Consider the following 23570-nt stretch of genomic DNA (forward strand, 5'->3'; position numbering starts at 1 on the left):
ATGGACTCTTTGAGAGTAATACTACAAAGTCTTGTGGAGTAATAGTACGAAGCCTCAAGGGCCAACACTACGGTTTCTAAGAGAGTAATACTATAGAGCCTCATATAGTTATAGTTATATATTATACTACAGAGCTTTGCTGAGTAATACTACAGAGCTTCACAGAGTAATAATACAGAGCCTCGTGGAGTAATACTACAGAGTCTCATGGAGTAATACTATAGACCCTCATATAGTTATAGCTATATATTATACTACAGAGCTTTGCAGAGTAATACTACATGGGCTTGGTGGAGAAATACTAAAGAGCTTCGTAGACTAATACTACAGAGCTTCTTAGAGTAATACTACATGGGCTTGGCGGAGTAATACTACAGAGCTTTGTAGAGTAATACTATATGGGCTGCGCGGAGTAATACTATATGGGCTGCGCGGAGTATTACTACAGAGCTTCGTAGAGTAATACCACAGAGCGTCGAAGAGTAGTACTACAGGACTTGGTGGAGTAGTACAACAGAGCTTCGTAGAGTAATACTACATGGGCTTGGCGGAGTAATACTAAAGAGCTTTGTAGATTAATATTACAGAGATTTGTAGAGTAATACTACAGAGCTTCGTAGAATGTACTACATGGGCTTGGCGGAGTAATACTACAGAGCTTTGTAGAGTAATATTACAGAGATTTGTAGAGTAATACTACAGAGCTTCGTAGAATGTACTACATGGGCTTGGCGGAGTAATACTACAGAGCTTTGTAGAGTACTATTACAGAGCTTTGTAGAGTAATACTATATGGACTTGGCGGCGTAGTACTTCAGAGCTTTGTACAATAATACTACACAGGCTGTATAGACTGAAAGTTTCCACCCCGAGGTTCACACAAAATGATGAGACGGGATCTTACTTGATCTTTGGTTCTTGATGAAGAAAAGCTTCAGTCGCTCCTTAAACGTGTTTTCGTTCACGTAGAACTCGATCTGGACCCTGAGATGGAGGAGAAAGAACACACATGTCACAGAAATGGAAAAACAGGGATGTTTTCAACAGGAGTTTTCACAGCACGGCTCAGCGTGAACGTTCTTAATGATGTTTTCTAATCGTCTGCCCGAGGAAGGCTCATAATTATCCGTCTTCGCTTCTGCAGCAGAGCCGCCATGAGACCGGTCCCCAGTATTGAAAGCATCTTGCAAATGGATCAATAAAAAAGTAACAAATCTATTATAGATTTGATTAAATACTCATAAAGTCTAAACATTTGTAATCACCATCCATTTGGATTATGAGCAACAATACACAAGTTCCAGCAGTTATCTTTCATTTCCCCTTCGATTTTTCACGTCTATATATCTGATAAAATCCATTTGATTTTATATTTATTTTATTGTATATCTATTTGACAATAGAGGTTCTAAGTATTACTGGTTAGTTTTACTATCACAATGAATTTGCTTTATCTTGCACTTGGTGTGTATTGGCAACATTTGGTTGATAAGATACGTATCAGAGTACACGAGCAACAATACGACTTATTGCGATACTGTAGTAAAAACTATATATTGGTAGTATTACAGTACTTGACTCTGGTGTTGCAGTATTTACAGACCACATGACTCTTGACGAAGTGGTAACTGCTTTCATTGCTTTCAACTAAAAAGTGTCCAAACATCAACTTTAAAAGCTGCTGGAGTCACTGTATCCTCTTGTCCTCAGCTACCCCCGGGAGGTTTTTATTGTTTATTTTCAATGTTGCTTTAGGAGGACGTATTGACTGCCTTCGTTTAGCGGCCAAGTTTAATTGCAACACAAAAATGAATAAACGCTGTGAATGAACACACTTTATTGAAGTGTAAACAATTAAATAACTATAGTTAACAATACATGTGATTAAAATCAATTGAAACATTGTTTCAAATAATAAATGTTAGTATGATATAGTCTCTATTTCCATTTAAAATATGAATTTGTCAAATTAATAAGTAGCACAACTGTTGATATATATTTAATTTAATATAAAAAAAATATTTATTGTACAAAGACAAGTTCACTTTAGGAACTTCTTATCACAGATAACAGAAAACAATAACCAAGTCTCCCACAATCCAAAGACACTCCTGTGTTGATCTTTGTTTTGTTTGTTTTTTGCACACACTTCTGCAAGTTTAAATAAATCGTCTCAAGCTGCTCATGTGCAGCAAAACTACTTGTTACACAAAGCCCTAAACTTCAACTCAACAACAGAACTTAATGAGAGGCAATAATAACCACATGCATCTTACTAATGGTGCCAACAAAACAATGAACTCCCTTGATAGTGTAGTTCTGTCTCAAATCACACACCGTTGCTACACACTTAATTAGTCGACAGCTTCTTCTTCTACTACATTTTAACGCTGATCACAACCAGCCGTTGAAACACTATCATCGACACTAGACAACGATTTTCTCAAATTGAAACAAGTTATTAAGTTGTGTTTCATTGTGTTATTATTGTTGTTGTGTCATTTTTAGGAAAAAATTAGTGTTTTCTTGAGACGTTTACGTCGGTATCTGCTCCGAAGACGTGTCGTCAGTGACGTAGCTTCAGTTTAGCTTCAGTTTAGCTTCAGTTTAGCTTCAGTTTAGCTTCAGTTTAGCTTCATCTACGTCACTAAGATGGAGGTCGTTAAGGGTGGAAAGTGTTCATCGATCCACACTCAATTTTCTGGCTATTTGAGTGCTCATTGGGACGCACCTGTGTACTCAAAATATTTAGTGTAAGTGCAGAAGTTTGCGATTTGGAAGCATCCCCGAGATGTGTTTTTCATATCGCATACTTTTCTTAGTGCACTGGTGATTAGTATGCACCAGGCTAGTGTACGTACTAACTAGTACTATAGATAGTATGTCTCAAATCAAACACTGCTGCTACGCACTAACAGGAAAGCTTCTTCTTCTACTACTATTTAAGGATGATTTCAACCGGCTGTAGGAACACTTTCGCCACCTGCTGGCAGCACGTTTGGTTTGGATCAAGAAATATGAAAACGAAATATTCGCAAGATATTTACGCCGGTATCAGCAGCGAAGATGTGTCATCCTTCTACTGCTGCTGAAAATGAATCTGTAAGTATATGTATATATATATATATATATATATACTGTGTATATATATATATATATGACGTAACTAAGATGGAGCCGTTTAGGGTAGAAAGTGACCACGATCCATACTCAGTTTTGGGGGCGTTTTAGCGACAATTTTGTGTGTATGGAGCACTACATTTCACATACTCAAACTTGAGACGCACTAATGCACTAAAAATACTAAGTTAAGTTAACATAAGTTAAGTATGTTTCATTAGAACATCACTACCATCTAGTGGACTCTGAAGATAATGACACTGTTTCATGAAGCTTCATCAACACATCACTACCATCTAGTGGACTCTGAAGATAGTGACACTGTTTCATGAAGCTTCATCAACACATCACTACCATGTAGTGCACTCTGAAGATAATGACACTGTTTCATGAAGCTTCATCAACACATCACTACCATCTAGTGGATTCTGAAGATAATGACACTGTTTCATGAAGCTTCATCCACACATCACTACCATCTGGTGGACTCTGAAGATAATGCCACTGTTTCATGAAGCTTCATCAACACATCACTACCATCTAGTGGACTCTGAATATAATGACATTGTTTCATTAAGCTTCATCAACACATCAATACCATCTGGTGGACTCTGAAGATAATGACACTGCTCCATGAAGCTTCATCAACACATCACTACCATCTAGTGGACTCTGAATATAATGACACTGTTTCATTAAGCTTCATCAACACATCACTACCATCTAGTGGACTCTGAAGATAATGACACTGTTTCATGAAGCTTCATCAACACATCACTACAATCTAGTGGACTCTGAAGATAATGACACTGTTTCATAAAGCTTCATCAACACATCACTACCATCTAGTGGACTCTGAAGATAATGACACTGTTTCATGAAGCTTCATCAACACATCACTACCATCTAGTGGACTCTGAAGATAATGACACTGTTTCATGAAGCTTCATCAACACATCACTACCATCTAGTGGACTCTGAAGATAATGGCACTGTTTCATGAAGCTTCATCAACACATCACTACCATCTAGTGGACTCTGAAGATAATGACACTGTTTCATGAAGCTTCATCAACACACCACTACCATCTAGTGGACTCTGAAGATAATGACACCGTTTCATGAAGCTTCATCAACACATCACTACCATCTAGTGGACTCTGAAGATAATGACACTGTTTCATGAAGCTTCATCAACACATTACTACCATCTACAAGACTCTGAAGATAATGACACTGTTTCATGAAGCTTCATCAACACATCACTACCATCTAGTGGACTCTGAAGATATTGACACTGTTTTGTGAAGCTTCATCAACACAACACTACCCTCTAGTGGACTCTGAAGATAATGACACTGTTTCATGAAGCTTCATCAACACATCACTACCATCTAGTGGACTCTGAAGATAATGACACTGTTTCATGAAGCTTCATCAACACATCACTACCATCTAGTGGACTCTGAAGATAATGACACTGTTTCATGAAGCTTCATCAACACATCACTACCATCTAGTGGACTCTGAAGATAATGACACTGTTTCATGAAGCTTCATCAACACATCACTACCATCTAGTGGACTCTGAAGATAATGACACTGTTTCATGAAGCTTCATCAACACATCACTACCATCTAGTGGACTCTGAAGATAATGACACTGTTTCATGAAGCTTCATCAACACATCACTACCATCTAGTGGACTCTGAAGATAATGACACTGTTTCATGAAGCTTCATCAACACATCACTACCATCTAGTGGACTCTGAAGATAATGACACTGTTTCATGAAGCTTCATCAACACACCACTACCATCTAGTGGACTCTGAAGATAATGACACTGTTTCATGAAGCTTCATCAACACATCACTACCATCTAGTGGACTCTGAAGATAATGACACTGTTTCATGAAGCTTCATCAACACACCACTACCATCTAGTGGACTCTGAAGATAATGACACTGTTTCATGAAGCTTCATCAACACATCACTACCATCTAGTGGACTCTGAAGATAATGACACTGTTTTGTGAAGCTTCATCAACACAACACTATCCTCTAGTGGACTCTGAAGATAATGACACTGTTTCATGAAGCTTCATCAACACATCACTACCATCTAGTGGACTCTGAAGATAATGACACTGTTTCATGAAGCTTCATCAACACACCACTACCATCTAGTGGACTCTGAAGATAATGACACTGTTTCATGAAGCTTCATCAACACATCACTACCATCTAGTGGACTCTGAGGATAATGACACTGTTTTGTGAAGCTTCATCAACACAACACTATCCTCTAGTGGACTCTGAAGATAATGACACTGTTTCATGAAGCTTCATCAACACATCACTACCATCTAGTGGACTCTGAAGATAATGACACTGTTTCATGAAGCTTAATCAACACACCACTACCATCTAGTGGACTCTGAAGATAATGACACTGTTTCATGAAGCTTCATCAACACATCACTACCATCTAGTGGACTCTGAAGATAATGACACTGTTTCATGAAGCTTCATCAACACATCACTACCATCTAGTGGACTCTGAAGATAATGACACTGTTTCATGAAGCTTCATCAACACATCACAGTTGTTGACAGGGATGACATTTTCAAATAAATGTTGTGAAATAATGAAATGTTTGTAATGCAAAACAAAATTCAAGTCAATTTCTTAGCGGCTGTGTTTGACGTGACGAGTCCGACACGCACAAGATACGTCGTTTAAATCCAACAACTCCTGCTCACGACTGAAGGGAGTTGAAGAGCCTCGGGCTCCAACAATGGTTGTCAAGTGATGAGAAGGATAAATGCAAAACACAGCCATCATTCACCGAGTTCAGATGGAGAGACAAAGGGCGAGACGATAAATCCTGCGTGTAACACGATGATGATTGTAGCTCTGCATTCATGCTTTGAAAGGGCTGCGGTGCAACAAGAAAAGGCAGTGTGGGTTGAAGGACAGCAGGCTCTGCAGCAGCTATTTCAGGTCCGGGAGACGCCAGTGAAACAGAGATGAGGGGGTCGGGGGGGGGGGGGGGGTCTGAAGATGACATGTGAAAACAGCTGTCACATCTGGTCAGTCTGGACGAGCCCCAAAGGTGACTCACCGCGATCCCACCGCTGCACCCGAGTGTCCTTTAGATCCGTCACACACACACACATATGAAGGGCATAATGAATCCATTAATGACCCTTAATCAGACCCTTCATCATCATCATCATCACTTGAGATATTAGTCACAGGCTCGTGTCGTCCAGGACTTCCTCATTTATCGTCACCGGAAATCTTCGAGAAGTTTTAAGAGGATCGAACAAAACTCAACTTTTCAAATGAAGCGTCAAATGTGAACAAGAAGGTTTGTGTGTTTCGTTATCTTTGAATGTGCCTGAACATAAATCCAACTTAACTTTTAAGAAAACATAATGATAAATAAATGTACATGTTTCATTTCGATATAAAATCTTTTTTTTATAAAAAAGTTTAAATTAAAAAAAAAGTTTTCAATCACTTTTTTTTTTCAAATTAGTTCTGGATTGAATAATAAAGACACAAATGTACTCGCATAATATGGCCTAAGCACAAAGAAGTTTAACCTTCTATTTTGAATACACTTTTTTACTTAATACATATAGTTTTAAATATTAAATAAATATTTTTATTGAATAAATACATCAACAAATCTAACTTCATATACAATAAAGTTTATCGCACTATCTATCTATTATACTATCCTTTAAGGTCTTTTGTGTTATTTCCTTTGATCTATGCTATTTATATTTGCCCTTTGTTCTTTTTATTTGATCTTTGTTCCTGCTTTTATGAAACTTGCTGTAACTTCTATCGTCTGCTGTGAACTGGAAACTGAATTTCCCGAAAGAGATCTCCAGAGGGATTAATAAAGTTAAATTAAAAAATATATATAATAAATATAATACATATATTAGCTTGATCAAGTATTGGCTAAATACTGTCAACACATAAAGCAAAAGATGTAATATTTTGAAGTAAAGAATCTTGAAAATAGCATCCCTGGGAAACCAACTGTGAACCTTCTACTCAGGGTCACAGTGCTCAACTATCTTGACTGATGTCTGATCCATGTTTAGCTAAATATAAAACCATCAAAATAAATCAAATGACCATAAATTGCTTGATGTTTTAAGTCGGTTTGTTTTCATTTTAAATGAAGAGAAAATATTAGGGGTGTAAGAAAACATTGATATGATACATTATTCCCGATACTGTATCTTTTTCTTACCTTTGAAATAAGATTTTTATTTTAATTCAAAGTGATTCTATGGTTTGTGCTTCAACAGTGTGTGCATTAAAGACAATCATTTGATGTTTTATTTTACAATTATTATTTTATTATTGTTGTTATTTTACAACACTCAATTATGACGGCGTTTATTTATTTGCGTGGTGCAATTAAACCTCCGGCCACTAGTTGGCAACAATGAGAAAAAGAAAAAGAAAGGATACACCAGAGTCCAGCACCATTTAAAACTGATGTTTGGACTTATTTTGTCTTTAAAACACAGTTTCAAGTTAAATAATTAAACACTAACAATCATCAATGTAATTATTTAATTAATAATTTATACATTTAATAAATGTAAGGTTAATGTTTTGAGAAGCACTTTCACATTTGATTAGAGAAAGTATTGCTCATTTCTTTGCTGTAAAAGCCAGAAAAAATGTTGTTTCTTCAAAAGAAAAACAACATATCCTTGTTACTACAGTATATATATCGTATCGTGACACATGTATCGTGATACGTATCGTATCGCCAGATTCTTGACGATACACAGCCCTAAAAAAAAGCTCTTCAAGTTGTAAACACGGTGATATGATCGTATCGTGGATCACAATACAAAACTAAAAAGTTGTAAAATAAGAAACTCTTTACATTTTTAAAAGAAACCAAAAAAAATCCCAATTATCGCCATTTCTCGTTTCCAGCCTGATCAAAGCCAACCGTCACTCAAAGAAGTCTCCGGGTTTCTCCCGCCTCCTCCTACCTCTGCCCGCCATCACTGCCGCACGTGTCTGACCTCCCGGTACCGAGCGTCGGGTCCACCCAGGTCGGGATGATAATCCTCGGGTCCATCTTTAAAAAAACCACTACGACCGTCTCACGCTCCGCAACTCACTGACTCTCTCTAGCAAAGAATTCAAAAATAGATAAAAACTCTCCTTTTTTTTTAAAAGAAGCTCAATCTTTTCATCCTTTATCCGCGAGTGTTGAATTATATATTTGGAGGAATCTATACTATCGCTCCCTCTCTCTCTCTCGCTCGCCCGCTCTCTTCTCTACGGTGATGTGTGCCGACCTGTTGCCACAGCAACGACAGGAATAACCTTAACTGATGTTGTTGCAAACGTTGGTCCTGCAGCTTCCGACGGAGGAATCGACCGACGGAATCTCCTTCAAAACATCTGCGCAGGTGGAGACAAAAGACCCCTCGAGTCGAGTCCAGTGAGTCATTTGAGTCTCGACGACAAAAAAGTTAGAGACGGAAAGACGTGGGAAGCGTTTTTTTTCCTTCCGTCCGTCTCACCTTCTCCGTACCTCGTCTGAATCTGAAGAGCATGATGGGGGTAATTTGTGAGTCAGAAAAAAAAACCCTCCAGAAGAGTCTCCTCCACTCTAACCCTCTCGCCCACCCTGCCGGTGCGACTCAGCATCCGAGTCGCACAGGAAGACCCCTCTGACCGCCGTCCACCACTCGTGTATTTCCGTCTTTCCCGTCATTATTTTTAGCGGCGGTTCAGGAGAAGCTCAGGGAACTTTGTGTCATCTCTCAGTGAACAACCGGATACAGACTGAGTTTACTGAGGAGTCGAGGCTGAAAAAAAATGAAAAAAGGGGGGGAAAAAAACGGAAGTAATCTTTTAAAATGAACCAATGTGTTGATTTGCGTGTGTGTTGTTGAGTTGTTGTGACTCTATTGTATCATCAGTGTGTGTTTGTTTTTACAAAACTCTCTTTAAATTGACATTAGAAAATGATAAACAGGTTTTTCTAGGGATGTAATCTTGTTTTCCATAACCACACCCACTCTGCTGTGATTGGCCAAGCATGGCGGTTAGTCACCGAGCGTCATCAACCTCTCAAAGTCTCCACCTCCAAGGGACTCGTTGTATAAACAAAGCGGGGTGTGATTACAGCTGGCTGGAGGTTGAGCAAGATATTATAAACTTTATACAGGAAAGTTGTTCTGAGCGAACGAGAGGTTACGAGAGTCCATTATGACATAATAATAAGGTTTGTCCCCCCTCCGCATCAATCCCGGAAGTCTCCAACTTTAAGGGACTCGTTGTATAAACAAAGAGGGGTGTGATAACAGCTGGCTGGGGGAGGAGTGAAGCCATTATAAACTTTATACAGAAAAGTTGTTCTGAAATCTGGGCGAACAAGAGGTTACGAGAGTCCATTATGACGTAATAATAAGGTATGTCCCTGCGCGTCATCAATCCCGGAATTCTCTAACTCCAAGGGACTCGTTGTATAAACAAAGCTGTGTGTGATTACAGCTGGCTGGAGGAGGAGTGAAGCCATTATAAACTTTATACAGAAAAGTTGTTCTGAAATCTGGGCAAACAAGAGGTTACGAGTGTCCATTATGACATAATAATAAGGTATGTCCCCGCGCGTCATCAATCCCGGAATTATCTAACTCCAAGGGACTCGTTGTATAAACAAAGCAGGGTGTGATAACAGCTGCCTGGAGGAGGAGTGAAGCCATTATAAACTTTATACAGTAAAGTTGTTCTGAAATCTGGGCGAACAAGAGGTTACAAGAGTCCATTATGACGTAATAATAAGGTTTGTCACCGTGCGTCACCAATCACCTCCAAGGGACTCTTTGTATAAACAAAGTGGAGCGTGATTAGAGTTTATAATGGCTTCACTCCTCCTCCAGCCTGGTTATGGTCAACAAGACTCCAGAAAAACAGTGTTTTCAGTGGGCGGGGCTTAAGATCATTTTCTAATGTCAATATTTCAATTAAAAGCGAGTTTTGTACAAACACACACTGATGATACAATAGAGTCACACATCACAACAACACACATTTAAATCAACACTGTAGTTGCCCTTTAAGTTGCCAGGAAGTAAAAAAGAAAACACAACAAAACTCATACCACAAGAAAACATGTCTCCATTCGGGCAGAAGATTATTCTGCTTGTGTTTGTTTTATCGTTTGTATCTGAGAAGCGACAAAATCTCCTGCAGATGTGCACAGTGACCTTTTACAAGTGGCGCCGAACAACACAATCTTGGGCGACTGCCTACGGAGAATCGAACAGCAACAGCTGCCGTGAAAACAACATGCAGCAGGCGACAGGTTCGATGGCTGGAGCGCCGCCAGAGCAACGTTGATATGTGGCAGATCGCGAGCGTGACGGAGGGAATAAAAGCAGTGATCGTTGGCAGCACAGCTGGTGAAAGGTCACCTGCGACTGAAGGGAGGCGGCGACGGTACTTGAGATCGCCCGAAATATCACACGGCAACACTCGGCGAGAACATTTAAAAAAAACTAAATAATTCATCGGCTCTTGAACTATTCGCTGGTGCGGGGAAAAGTAGGCGAAGAAGAAAGTTGAACAACTGGAATTTAGATCTAAACATACAAACCGATCACACAATCTTTTACCGGTCGAGGAATATAAACTCACCGTCGTGAGTCATGATGGCCAGTGTTGGGAAAGTTCACTTTCTACGTGAACTAGTTCAACGTTCAGTTAAAATGAACTATTGATAATGTGATTATTGATTATGATACCCGCGTGATTGTCTCGAGAAAACACTCATTTTACCACAAAATGACACAACAACAGTAATAACACAACGAAAAACAAGTTAAAAACTTTCAATTGACGTAAAGTGCTGTCAAGTGTGTTAAAAAGTAGGCGAAGAAGAAATTTGAACAACTGGAATTTAGATCTAAACATACAAACCAAACACAAATAATTTTTAATATAATATATACAATATAAATATTGTTTTTCAATCAATAATCTTGTTCTTATTTTTATTTTTATTTTTATGAATAATTGCTGTATTGCTGTGTCTAATTGAAAAAAAACAATTCAATCAAGTCAATAAAGTTCTACCTTAACTAACCTAACCTAAATATAAATTCACCGTCGTGATGGCCAGTGTTAGGAAAGTTCACTTTCTACGTGAACTAGTTCAACGTTCAGTTAAAATGAACTGTTGATAATATGTTGATGACTATGATACTGCCGTAAAAGTCTTGAGAAAACACTAATTTTATCACAAAACGACACAACAACAGTAATAACACAACGAAAAACAAGTTAAAAACTTGTTTCAATTGACGTAAAGTGCTGTCAAGTGTGTTAAAAAGTAGGCGAAGAAGAAAATTGAACAACAGCAATTTAGATCTAAACACTAAATCTATTACCGGTCGAGAAATATTGTTTTTCAATCAGTAATCTTGTTTTTATTTTAATTCTATGAATAATTGCTGTATTGCTGTGTCTAATTGAAAAAAAACAATTTCCGAAGGAGACCTCCTGAGGGATCAATAAAGTTCTACCTAACCTAAATATAAATTCACCGTCGTGAGTCGTGATGGCCTGTGTTGGGAAAGTTTACTTTTTACGTGAACTAGTTCAACGTTCAGTTAAAATGAACTATTGATAATGTGATTATTGATTATGATACCCGCGTGATTGTCTCGAGAAAACACTAATTTTACCACAAAACGACACAACAACAGTAATAACACAACGAAAAACAAGTTAACAACTTGTTTCAATTGACGTAAAGTGCTGTCAAGTGTGTTAAAAAGTAGGCGAAGAAGAAAGTTGAGCAACAGGAATTTAGATCTAAACATACACATATCACAAAATCTATTACCGGTTGAGAAATATTGTTTTTCAATCAATAATCTTGTTCTTATTTTTATTTTCATTTTTATGAATAATTGCTGTATTGTTGTGTCTAATTGGAAAAAAACTATTTGTGTTGGGAAAGTTCACTTTCTACATGAACTAGTTCAACGTTCAGTTAAAATGAACTGTTGATAATGTATTGACGACTATGATACCGGCATAAATGTCTTGAGAAAACACTCATTTTACCACAAAACGACACAACATCAGTAATAACACAACGAAAAACAAGTTAACAACTTGTTTCAATTGACGTAAAGTGCTGTCAAGTGCGTTAAGAAGTAGTAGTAGAAGAAGAAACTGTCAAGTGTGTAGCAAAAGTGTTGGATTTCAAACAGTACTACCCTTTCGACATTGAGTACTACGAAGTAAGTGCACTGTCTTACAGTGTACAGTAAAGTGCGCGATTTGAGAAACAGGACATTATTTCAACTGATAAGTGCATTTATTAAACTCGTGGCAGCCCCCTAGTGGTCGGCTGACCAGTGGTGCAGCACGAGCGCTTGATTTGATTGGACGAATCGACTTGATGAGTTGTTTGATCATGGAAACCAAAATCATGATCATGAATGAAGTTTGATGTATCGTGCGTCCATATCTTCTGCATCTATTGAGGGTTTTAACATAGTAAAATCCCCATAGATTCATTTTTAGTTTTACCAAAGAAAAAATTTAACTTCGGAGAAACATTTTTAAACGTTAGAAATGTCACTTTCATGTAGTATTTTGTTGTGTTTTCCACTTCGTTAAGAACCATTTATTCACTGCTAACTATTCAAAAGTACTTTTTTGGATACTGTATTAGATTTCTGAGCAGATTAAATGGTAAAAATAGTAAGAATACACTCAAATATTGTCGTGAGTTGCTGTTTTTGACACACAAAAGAAGGTCAGAGACGTTACAGCCTTGAACACGATTGTATCTCAAAGTAAAACCTTAAACTACACGACTCTCATGAGGGATTGTGTATCACGGCGAACGTGTGAGTCATCAGAGATAAAACATACATAAGCAGAGAACGTGATGATAAACTGATGACAAACATTTTTCAGTACATTGAGGGCGTCGGGTTCAACCGACAGTTTTTCAGTCTTTCAGCACCAGGGACAGCGGCCAGAACATTTCTCTCTGGCGCGATTCAAGGTTAACAGTGTAGGAGACGCTTCTCTGAGAGCAGCTTGTAAAACCACCAGTAGTACAGTCTGGCAGTTTCTACTTCAACTCTACTACCACTTAAATCTTGTGGCAAATACAAGTTTTAATCTCGAGATAATTACGTACTTTATACGACTTTAATAAAATTTAGATCTCCCTGTAAAATGAATGTAAGATTTAATTTAAGTTTCATAATAAACGTGACATATAAATGGGATATATACAACTTTAATCAAGTGAACGTAATATATACAAGTTTAATGTTTTTTATAAACGTAATATATTTTACCGTAATATTGCTATAAATGTATTTATACAACTTTAATCTGATAATAATCTATACCACTTAAATTTAGTGAACGTAATATACGCAACTTTAAAAAACGTAATCTGAATATAAACATAATATATATGAATTTAATCTCAATATAAACATAATATATATGAATTTAATCTCAATATAAACATAATATATATGAATTTAATCTCAATATAAACATAATATATATGAATTTAATCTCAATATAAACATAATATATATGAATTTAATCTCAATATAAACTTAATATATATGAATTTAATCTCAATATAAACATAATATATATGAATTTAATCTCGATATAAACATAATATATATTATTTTAATCTCAATATATACATAATATATATGACTTTAATCTCGATATAAACATAATATATATGAATTTAATCTCAATATAAACATAATATATATTAATTTAATCTCGATATAAACGTAATATATATGAACTTAATCTCAATATAAACATAATATATATGACTTTAATCTCGATATAAACATAATATATATGAATTTAATCTCAATATAAACATAATATATATGAATTTAATCTCGATATAAACATAATATTTATGACTTTAATCGCGATATAAACATAATATATATGAATTTAATCTCGATATAAACAAAATATATATGACTTTAATCTCAATATAAACATAATATTTATGACTTTAATCTCGATATAAACATTATATATAAGAGTTTAATCTCAATATAAACATTATATATGACTTTAATTTTGATCTAAACATAATATATGACTTTAATCGCGATACAAACATAATATATATTCATTTAATCTTTTAATAATCGCAATATATGCAAGTTTGATTATGGGTTTTAATTGAGGAATATATTCATTTGAATTAGGGGCCAGTATTAATACTATAGAATAATTGTTTTAGATTATTTATTTATTTTTTTAATTGAATATGATATATGTTGTGTTATGTTACCTGCAAAATGACATTTGGTTGTCATAAGGTTTTATATCAAATAACCAACATAAGTAATGCAGCTTTGTTTTGACTCTCTGGCTCATGTTCAAAAACCAAAGGCGATGTATCCTCTCGTACCTGTCGTCGTTGGGGAAGCTCTGGTCTCCGAGCAGCAGGTCTCTGAAGCGGAAGCGAGGCGGCAGAGGAGGAACCTCGCTCTCCGGCTGCTCCATCTTCAGCCTGGAGATGTCTAGGACGACCCCGGTGCTGCTGCCGGTGCTGCTGCTGCCGGACTGGACCGGGACCCGAGCGGCGCTGCAGGGGGGAGAGTCGGCGAGGACCACAGGGCAGAGGGACAGAAGTGAAGGACGGTGACAGAAAGAGGGAAGCTGAGAGGAAACCAGATGCACCAGGAGGAAGAAGGAGGAGGCGAGGGAAGGAGATTTAACGTAAACAGACGGCTGTCAAAAAGGTCGCCGTCATATTTAACCCTCGGCGCCGCTGGACTCATGGATCTGATCGTACGTCTGTGTCAACAGTCGTCTGCGATATCAGGCTTTTAATCGACTACACATACGGTTTAAACTGCTTTACACTCAAAAAATTCATGTTAAATACACAAGTGTATCAATTCAATTCAGCTACAAAAGCATCATATGATAAGATATACTTTTATTCTTATTATATTTAAGCAGGTCTGTTAAATGTAAGCTGGTTGTCTTTGTTATTTTTCTTTGTCTTTGTTATTTTTCTTTTGTCTTTGTTATTTTTCGTTGATCTATATTCTTTATCTTTATCTTTAGACTTAGATGGTATCATCTTGTTCTTTCTCTTTATTTCTCTTTGTTCTGATTTTATTTTGATTATTTTTTATGAAGAATTGCTGTATTTGCTGTGGATAATTTGGAAAAAAACATAAACACATTATATTAAGACATCAGAAAACATAAATATAATAACACAAAAAAATAATAAAGATAACACAATAAAAGATGCATAAGAACAAACATTAGTACGAGAAAAAAATAGAATAAAGTTCACACACTACAGAAGTATAGAAATGGGGGAGAGAGGTTAATAAACACTAATTTAAAATGTGTATGTATTTTTATTAAATTATTAAAGAAAATAGCAGCAGAATCTCTCCTTCCTGCAGCACGGATGAATTTGCTTAATTTCTCCAGGAAAAAAGTCAATGTTTCTTGTTTGATTGAAAATATGAAATAAATAAAAAATGTCAAAACACGTTTATTATTACATTAAAAATATCAAATAAATAAATAAAATGTCAAAACATGTTTATTATTTCATTCAAAATATCAAATAAATAGATAAAATGTTTTTAAAAAAAAAGGTTTATTTATTTCATTATTAATAATATGAAATAAATAAATAAAATGTTACAACATGTTTATTTATTCAATTAAAAATAATAAATAAAATGTCAAAACATGTTTATTTCATTAAAAATATTAAATAAATAAATAAAATGTCAAAACATGTTTATAATTTCATTCAAAATATGAAATAAATAAATGAAATGTCAAAACATGTTTATTTATTTAATTAAAAATATTAAATAAATAAATGAAATGTCAAAACATGTTTATTTATTTAATTAAAAATATTAAATAAATAAATGAAATGTCAAAACATGTTTATTTATTTAATCAAAAATAATAAATAAAATGTCAAAACATGTTTATTTAATTAAAAATATTAAATAAATAAATAAAATGTCAAAACATGTTTATAATTTCATTAAAAATATGAAATAAATAAATGAAATGTCAAAACACGTTTATGATTTAATTAAAAATATGAAATAAATAAATAAAATGTCAAAACATGTTTATAATTTCATTAAAAATATGAAATAAATAAATGAAATGTCAAAACACGTTTATGATTTAATTAAAAATATGAAATAAATAAATAAAATGTCAAAACATGTTTATAATTTCATTAGAAATATGAAATAAATAAATAAAATGTCAAAACACGTTTATGATTTAATTAAAAATATGAAATAAATAAATAAAATGTCAAAACACGTTTATGATTTAATTAAAAATATGAAATAAATAAATAAAATGTCAAAACATGTTTATAATTTCATTAGAAATATGAAATAAATGAATAAAATGTCAAAACACGTTTATGATTTAATTAAAAATATGAAATAAATAAATAAAATGTCAAAACACGTTTATTATTTGATTAAAAAAAATAAAAATAAAATCAATAAAATGTCAAAACACGTTTATTTATTTAGTTTAAAAATAATAAATTAAATGTCAAAACATGTTTATAATTTCATTAGAAATATGAAATAAATAAATAAAATGTCAAAACACGTTTATGATTTAATTAAAAATATGAAATAAATAAATAAAATGTCAAAACACGTTTATTATTTGATTAAAAATATGAAATAAATAAATAAAATGTCAAAACATGTTTATAATTTCATTATAAATATGAAATAAATAAATAAAATGTCAAAACACGTTTATGATTTAATTAAAAATATGAAATAAATAAATAAAATGTCAAAACATGTTTATAATTTCATTAAAAATATGAAATAAATAAATAAAATGTCAAAACATGTTTATAATTTCATTAAAAATATGAAATAAATAAATGAAATGTCAAAACACGTTTATGATTTAATTAAAAATATGAAATAAATAAATAAAATGTCAAAACATGTTTATAATTTCATTAGAAATATGAAATAAATAAATAAAATGTCAAAACACGTTTATGATTTAATTAAAAATATGAAATAAATAAATAAAATGTCAAAACATGTTTATAATTTCATTAGAAATATGAAATAAATAAATAAAATGTCAAAACACGTTTATGATTTAATTAAAAATATGAAATAAATAAATAAAATGTCAAAACACGTTTATGATTTAATTAAAAATATGAAATAAATAAATAAAATGTCAAAACATGTTTATAATTTCATTAGAAATATGAAATAAATGAATAAAATGTCAAAACACGTTTATGATTTAATTAAAAATATGAAATAAATAAATAAAATGTCAAAACACGTTTATTATTTGATTAAAAAAAATAAAAATAAAATCAATAAAATGTCAAAACACGTTTATTTATTTAGTTTAAAAATAATAAATTAAATGTCAAAACATGTTTATAATTTCATTAGAAATATGAAATAAATAAATAAAATGTCAAAACACGTTTATGATTTAATTAAAAATATGAAATAAATAAATAAAATGTCAAAACACGTTTATGATTTAATTAAAAATATGAAATAAATAAATAAAATGTCAAAACATGTTTATAATTTCATTAGAAATATGAAATAAATAAATAAAATGTCAAAACACGTTTATGATTTAATTAAAAATATGAAATCAATAAATAAAATGTCAAAACACGTTTATGATTTAATTAAAAATATGAAATAAATAAATAAAATGTCAAAACACGTTTATGATTTAATTAAAAATATGAAATAAATAAATAAAATGTCAAAACACGTTTATTATTTGATTAAAAAAAATAAAAATAAAATCAATAAAATGTCAAAACACGTTTATTTATTTAGTTTAAAAATAATAAATTAAATGTCAAAACATGTTTCTTTATTTCATTAAAAATAATAAATAAATAAATAAAATGTCAAAACATGTTTTATTATTTCATTAAAAAATATGAAATAAATAAATAAAATGTCAAAACATGTTTATTATTTAATAAAAAATATGAAATAAATAAATAAAATGTAAAAACACGTTTATTATTTGATTAAAAAAAATAAAAGTAAAATCAATAAAATGTCAAAACACGTTTATTTATTTAGTTTAAAAATAATAAATACATAAATTAAATGTCAAAACATGTTTATTTATTTCATTAAAAATAATAAATAAATAAATTAAATGTCAAAACATGTTTATTTCATTAAAAATATTAAATAAATAAATAAAATGTCAAAACATGTTTATTTATTTCATTAAAAATATATATTTTTTTAAAAGTCAAAACATGTTTATTTATTTCATTAAAAATATTAAATAAATAAATGAAATGTCAAAACATGTTTATTTATTTAATTAAAAATAATAAATAAAATGTCAAAACATGTTTATTTAATTAAAAATATGAAATAAATAAATAAAATGTCAAAACATGTTTATAATTTCATTAAAAATATGAAATAAATAAATGAAATGTCAAAACACGTTTATGATTTAATTAAAAATATGAAATAAATAAATAAAATGTCAAAACATGTTTATAATTTCATTAAAAATATGAAATAAATAAATAAAATGTCAAAACATGTTTATAATTTCATTAAAAATATGAAATAAATAAATGAAATGTCAAAACACGTTTATGATTTAATTAAAAATATGAAATAAATAAATGAAATGTCAAAACACGTTTATGATTTAATTAAAAATATGAAATAAATAAATAAAATGTCAAAACACGTTTATGATTTAATTAAAAATATGAAATAAATAAATAAAATGTCAAAACACGTTTATTATTTGATTAAAAAAAAAAAAAAAAATTCAATAAAATGTCAAAACACATTTATTTATTTAGTTTAAAAATAATAAATTAAATGTCAAAACATGTTTATTTATTTCATTAAAAATAATAAATAAATAAATAAATAAAATGTCAAAACATGTTTTATTATTTCATTAAAAAATATGAAATAAATAAATAAAATGTCAAAACATGTTTATTATTTAATAAAAAATATGAAATAAATAAATAAAATGTAAAAACACGTTTATTATTTGATTTAAAAAAATAAAAGTAAAATCAATAAAATGTCAAAACACGTTTATTTATTTAGTTTAAAAATAATAAATACATAAATTAAATGTCAAAACATGTTTATTATTTAATAAAAAATATGAAATAAATAAATAAAATGTCAAAACACGTTTATTATTTGATTAAAAAAAATAAAAATAAAATCAATAAAATGTCAAAACACGTTTATTTATTTAGTTTAAAAATAATAAATTAAATGTCAAAACATGTTTATAATTTCAATAGAAATATGAAATAAATAAATAAAATGTCAAAACACGTTTATGATTTAATTAAAAATATGAAATAAATAAATAAAATGTCAAAACACGTTTATTATTTGATTAAAAATATGAAATAAATAAATAAAATGTCAAAACATGTTTATAATTTCATTATAAATATGAAATAAATAAATAAAATGTCAAAACACGTTTATGATTTAATTAAAAATATGAAATAAATAAATAAAATGTCAAAACATGTTTATAATTTCATTAAAAATATGAAATAAATAAATAAAATGTCAAAACATGTTTATAATTTCATTAAAAATATGAAATAAATAAATGAAATGTCAAAACACGTTTATGATTTAATTAAAAATATGAAATAAATAAATAAAATGTCAAAACATGTTTATAATTTCATTAGAAATATGAAATAAATAAATAAAATGTCAAAACACGTTTATGATTTAATTAAAAATATGAAATAAATAAATAAAATGTCAAAACATGTTTATAATTTCATTAGAAATATGAAATAAATAAATAAAATGTCAAAACACGTTTATGATTTAATTAAAAATATGAAATAAATAAATAAAATGTCAAAACACGTTTATGATTTAATTAAAAATATGAAATAAATAAATAAAATGTCAAAACATGTTTATAATTTCATTAGAAATATGAAATAAATGAATAAAATGTCAAAACACGTTTATGATTTAATTAAAAATATGAAATAAATAAATAAAATGTCAAAACACGTTTATTATTTGATTAAAAAAAATAAAAATAAAATCAATAAAATGTCAAAACACGTTTATTTATTTAGTTTAAAAATAATAAATTAAATGTCAAAACATGTTTATAATTTCATTAGAAATATGAAATAAATAAATAAAATGTCAAAACACGTTTATGATTTAATTAAAAATATGAAATAAATAAATAAAATGTCAAAACACGTTTATGATTTAATTAAAAATATGAAATAAATAAATAAAATGTCAAAACATGTTTATAATTTCATTAGAAATATGAAATAAATAAATAAAATGTCAAAACACGTTTATGATTTAATTAAAAATATGAAATCAATAAATAAAATGTCAAAACACGTTTATGATTTAATTAAAAATATGAAATAAATAAATAAAATGTCAAAACAAGTTTATGATTTAATTAAAAATATGAAATAAATAAATAAAATGTCAAAACACGTTTATTATTTGATTAAAAAAAATAAAAATAAAATCAATAAAATGTCAAAACACGTTTATTTATTTAGTTTAAAAATAATAAATTAAATGTCAAAACATGTTTCTTTATTTCATTAAAAATAATAAATAAATAAATAAAATGTCAAAACATGTTTTATTATTTCATTAAAAAATATGAAATAAATAAATAAAATGTCAAAACATGTTTATTATTTAATAAAAAATATGAAATAAATAAATAAAATGTAAAAACACGTTTATTATTTGATTAAAAAAAATAAAAGTAAAATCAATAAAATGTCAAAACACGTTTATTTATTTAGTTTAAAAATAATAAATACATAAATTAAATGTCAAAACATGTTTATTTATTTCATTAAAAATAATAAATAAATAAATTAAATGTCAAAACATGTTTATTTCATTAAAAATATTAAATAAATAAATAAAATGTCAAAACATGTTTATTTATTTCATTAAAAATATATATTTTTTTAAAAGTCAAAACATGTTTATTTATTTCATTAAAAATATTAAATAAATAAATGAAATGTCAAAACATGTTTATTTATTTAATTAAAAATAATAAATAAAATGTCAAAACATGTTTATTTAATTAAAAATATGAAATAAATAAATAAAATGTCAAAACATGTTTATAATTTCATTAAAAATATGAAATAAATAAATGAAATGTCAAAACACGTTTATGATTTAATTAAAAATATGAAATAAATAAATAAAATGTCAAAACATGTTTATAATTTCATTAAAAATATGAAATAAATAAATAAAATGTCAAAACATGTTTATAATTTCATTAAAAATATGAAATAAATAAATGAAATGTCAAAACACGTTTATGATTTAATTAAAAATATGAAATAAATAAATGAAATGTCAAAACACGTTTATGATTTAATTAAAAATATGAAATAAATAAATAAAATGTCAAAACACGTTTATGATTTAATTAAAAATATGAAATAAATAAATAAAATGTCAAAACACGTTTATTATTTGATTAAAAAAAAAAAAAAAAATTCAATAAAATGTCAAAACACGTTTATTTATTTAGTTTAAAAATAATAAATTAAATGTCAAAACATGTTTATTTATTTCATTAAAAATAATAAATAAATAAATAAATAAAATGTCAAAACATGTTTTATTATTTCATTAAAAAATATGAAATAAATAAATAAAATGTCAAAACATGTTTATTATTTAATAAAAAATATGAAATAAATAAATAAAATGTAAAAACACGTTTATTATTTGATTTAAAAAAATAAAAGTAAAATCAATAAAATGTCAAAACACGTTTATTTATTTAGTTTAAAAATAATAAATACATAAATTAAATGTCAAAACATGTTTATTTATTTCATTAAAAATAATAAATAAATAAATTAAATGTCAAAACATGTTTATTTCATTAAAAATATTAAATAAATAAATAAAATGTCAAAACATGTTTATTTATTTCATTAAAAATATATATTTTTTTAAAAGTCAAAACATGTTTATTTAATTAAAAATATATATTTTTTTAAAAGTCAAAACATGTTTATTTAATTAAAAATATGAAATAAATATAAAAAATGTCAAAACATGTTTAACATTTAATTAAAAATATAAAATAAATAAAACGTCTAAACATGTTTATTATTTAATTATAAATATAAGGTCATAAGGAGCTCATGGGATCAAATATATAAACATTATATTATTTAATATTTATATTAAATATGTGCTTAAGTTCCTTTAAACTGTAAAACGAATATTATCATTTCAAATAAACTGCTGCCGAACTAAAGTTCATAAAAAACATTTATAAATAATACATTTAAAAACAATAATAACGTCTATAATCTTCCACTGAGTTCAAACCTGTTGATCGTCACACTCTTATGACCGACATTATTGAGAGTAAAAACAAATATTCGGGCGGAAACGCTAACCAGCCTCTCGTGGACTCACCGGAACTTGTTGACGGTTCCGTCGTCGTTGACGAACGACTGGTTCTCGTAACACTCGCTGCACATCTTAGCGCTGCAGGCGGCGCTGCTGGTGCTGGGGTCCCCCTTGACGAAGTGGTCCTCCTGGGTCAGGTGCATCAGGTGGGGGGGGGGGGGGAGGGAGAGAACCCCCCAAAAAAACAAAAGATTCCTGTCTTCACCTCCTCACCTGCTCAGGTGCATGTCGAGGCTCGGCGCGAGTGGAGGACACAAGTGGAGAAAGAAGTGAGAAAGAAGTGATGAAAGTGCGGGTGAGGAGGAGAAGAAGAAGAAGAAGACTGGATGGAGGAGAGACACGAGGACAGTTTTCTCTCGGAAGGGCGCGCGCGTCATTTCTCTCCACGGACACCTAACAGGTGATATCAACTCCACCTGCTGGACACTCGGAGTACTACCGCGGAAGTTCACGCTCGTTTTCTGTTCGTTTATTTTCTCAACATGTATATAAAGCGCAACTTTCTTGACTCACATGTTTCAAATGTTGAATCTTTCTCTCCAAGACGCAGTGAGTCTCTCTTCATGACCATGTTTTATTACTTTATAAAGTTGCTCTGAAATCTGGGCGAACGAGAGGTTACGAGAGTCCATTATGACGTAATAAATGGCTTCACTCCTCCAGCCAGCTGTAATCACACCCCTGCTTTGTTTGTACAACAAGTCCCTAGGAGGGGAAGACTTCCGGGATTGAAGATGTGCAGTGACAAACCTCCATGTTTGACCAATCACAGCAGAGTGGGTGTGGTTATGGTCAACAAGATTTAATCTCTAGTGTTTTCAGTGGGCGGAGC

General features: G+C 30.2%; 1 protein-coding gene across 5 annotated transcripts in view; it reads right to left on the reverse strand.

The window, feature by feature from the left end:
* LOC148079204 (potassium channel subfamily T member 2-like) overlaps positions 1 to 23032 on the reverse strand; it is a 63549-nt gene extending 40517 nt beyond the window's left edge. For 3 of the 5 annotated variants that reach the window (XM_087790680.1, XM_087790677.1, XM_087790676.1), the window contains exons 1-3: positions 22745 to 23032; positions 14626 to 14802; positions 905 to 984 (exon numbers count right to left, since the gene is read on the reverse strand). In XM_087790680.1, coding sequence (XP_087646806.1) covers positions 905 to 984; positions 14626 to 14802; positions 22745 to 22881 — 394 coding nt within the window. In that variant the 5' untranslated portion in view covers positions 22882 to 23032. Of the gene's footprint in view, positions 1 to 904; positions 985 to 8164; positions 8258 to 14625; positions 14877 to 22744 lie in introns of those variants that run through there. The other 2 variants (XM_087790682.1, XM_087790681.1) reach the window with 2 other exon arrangements.
* Between the last annotated feature and the right edge of the window lie 538 nt (positions 23033 to 23570).

This window comes from Callionymus lyra, chromosome 5 (assembly GCF_982586985.1).
Source record: "Callionymus lyra chromosome 5, fCalLyr1.hap1.1, whole genome shotgun sequence".
NCBI lineage: Eukaryota > Metazoa > Chordata > Actinopteri > Syngnathiformes > Callionymidae > Callionymus > Callionymus lyra.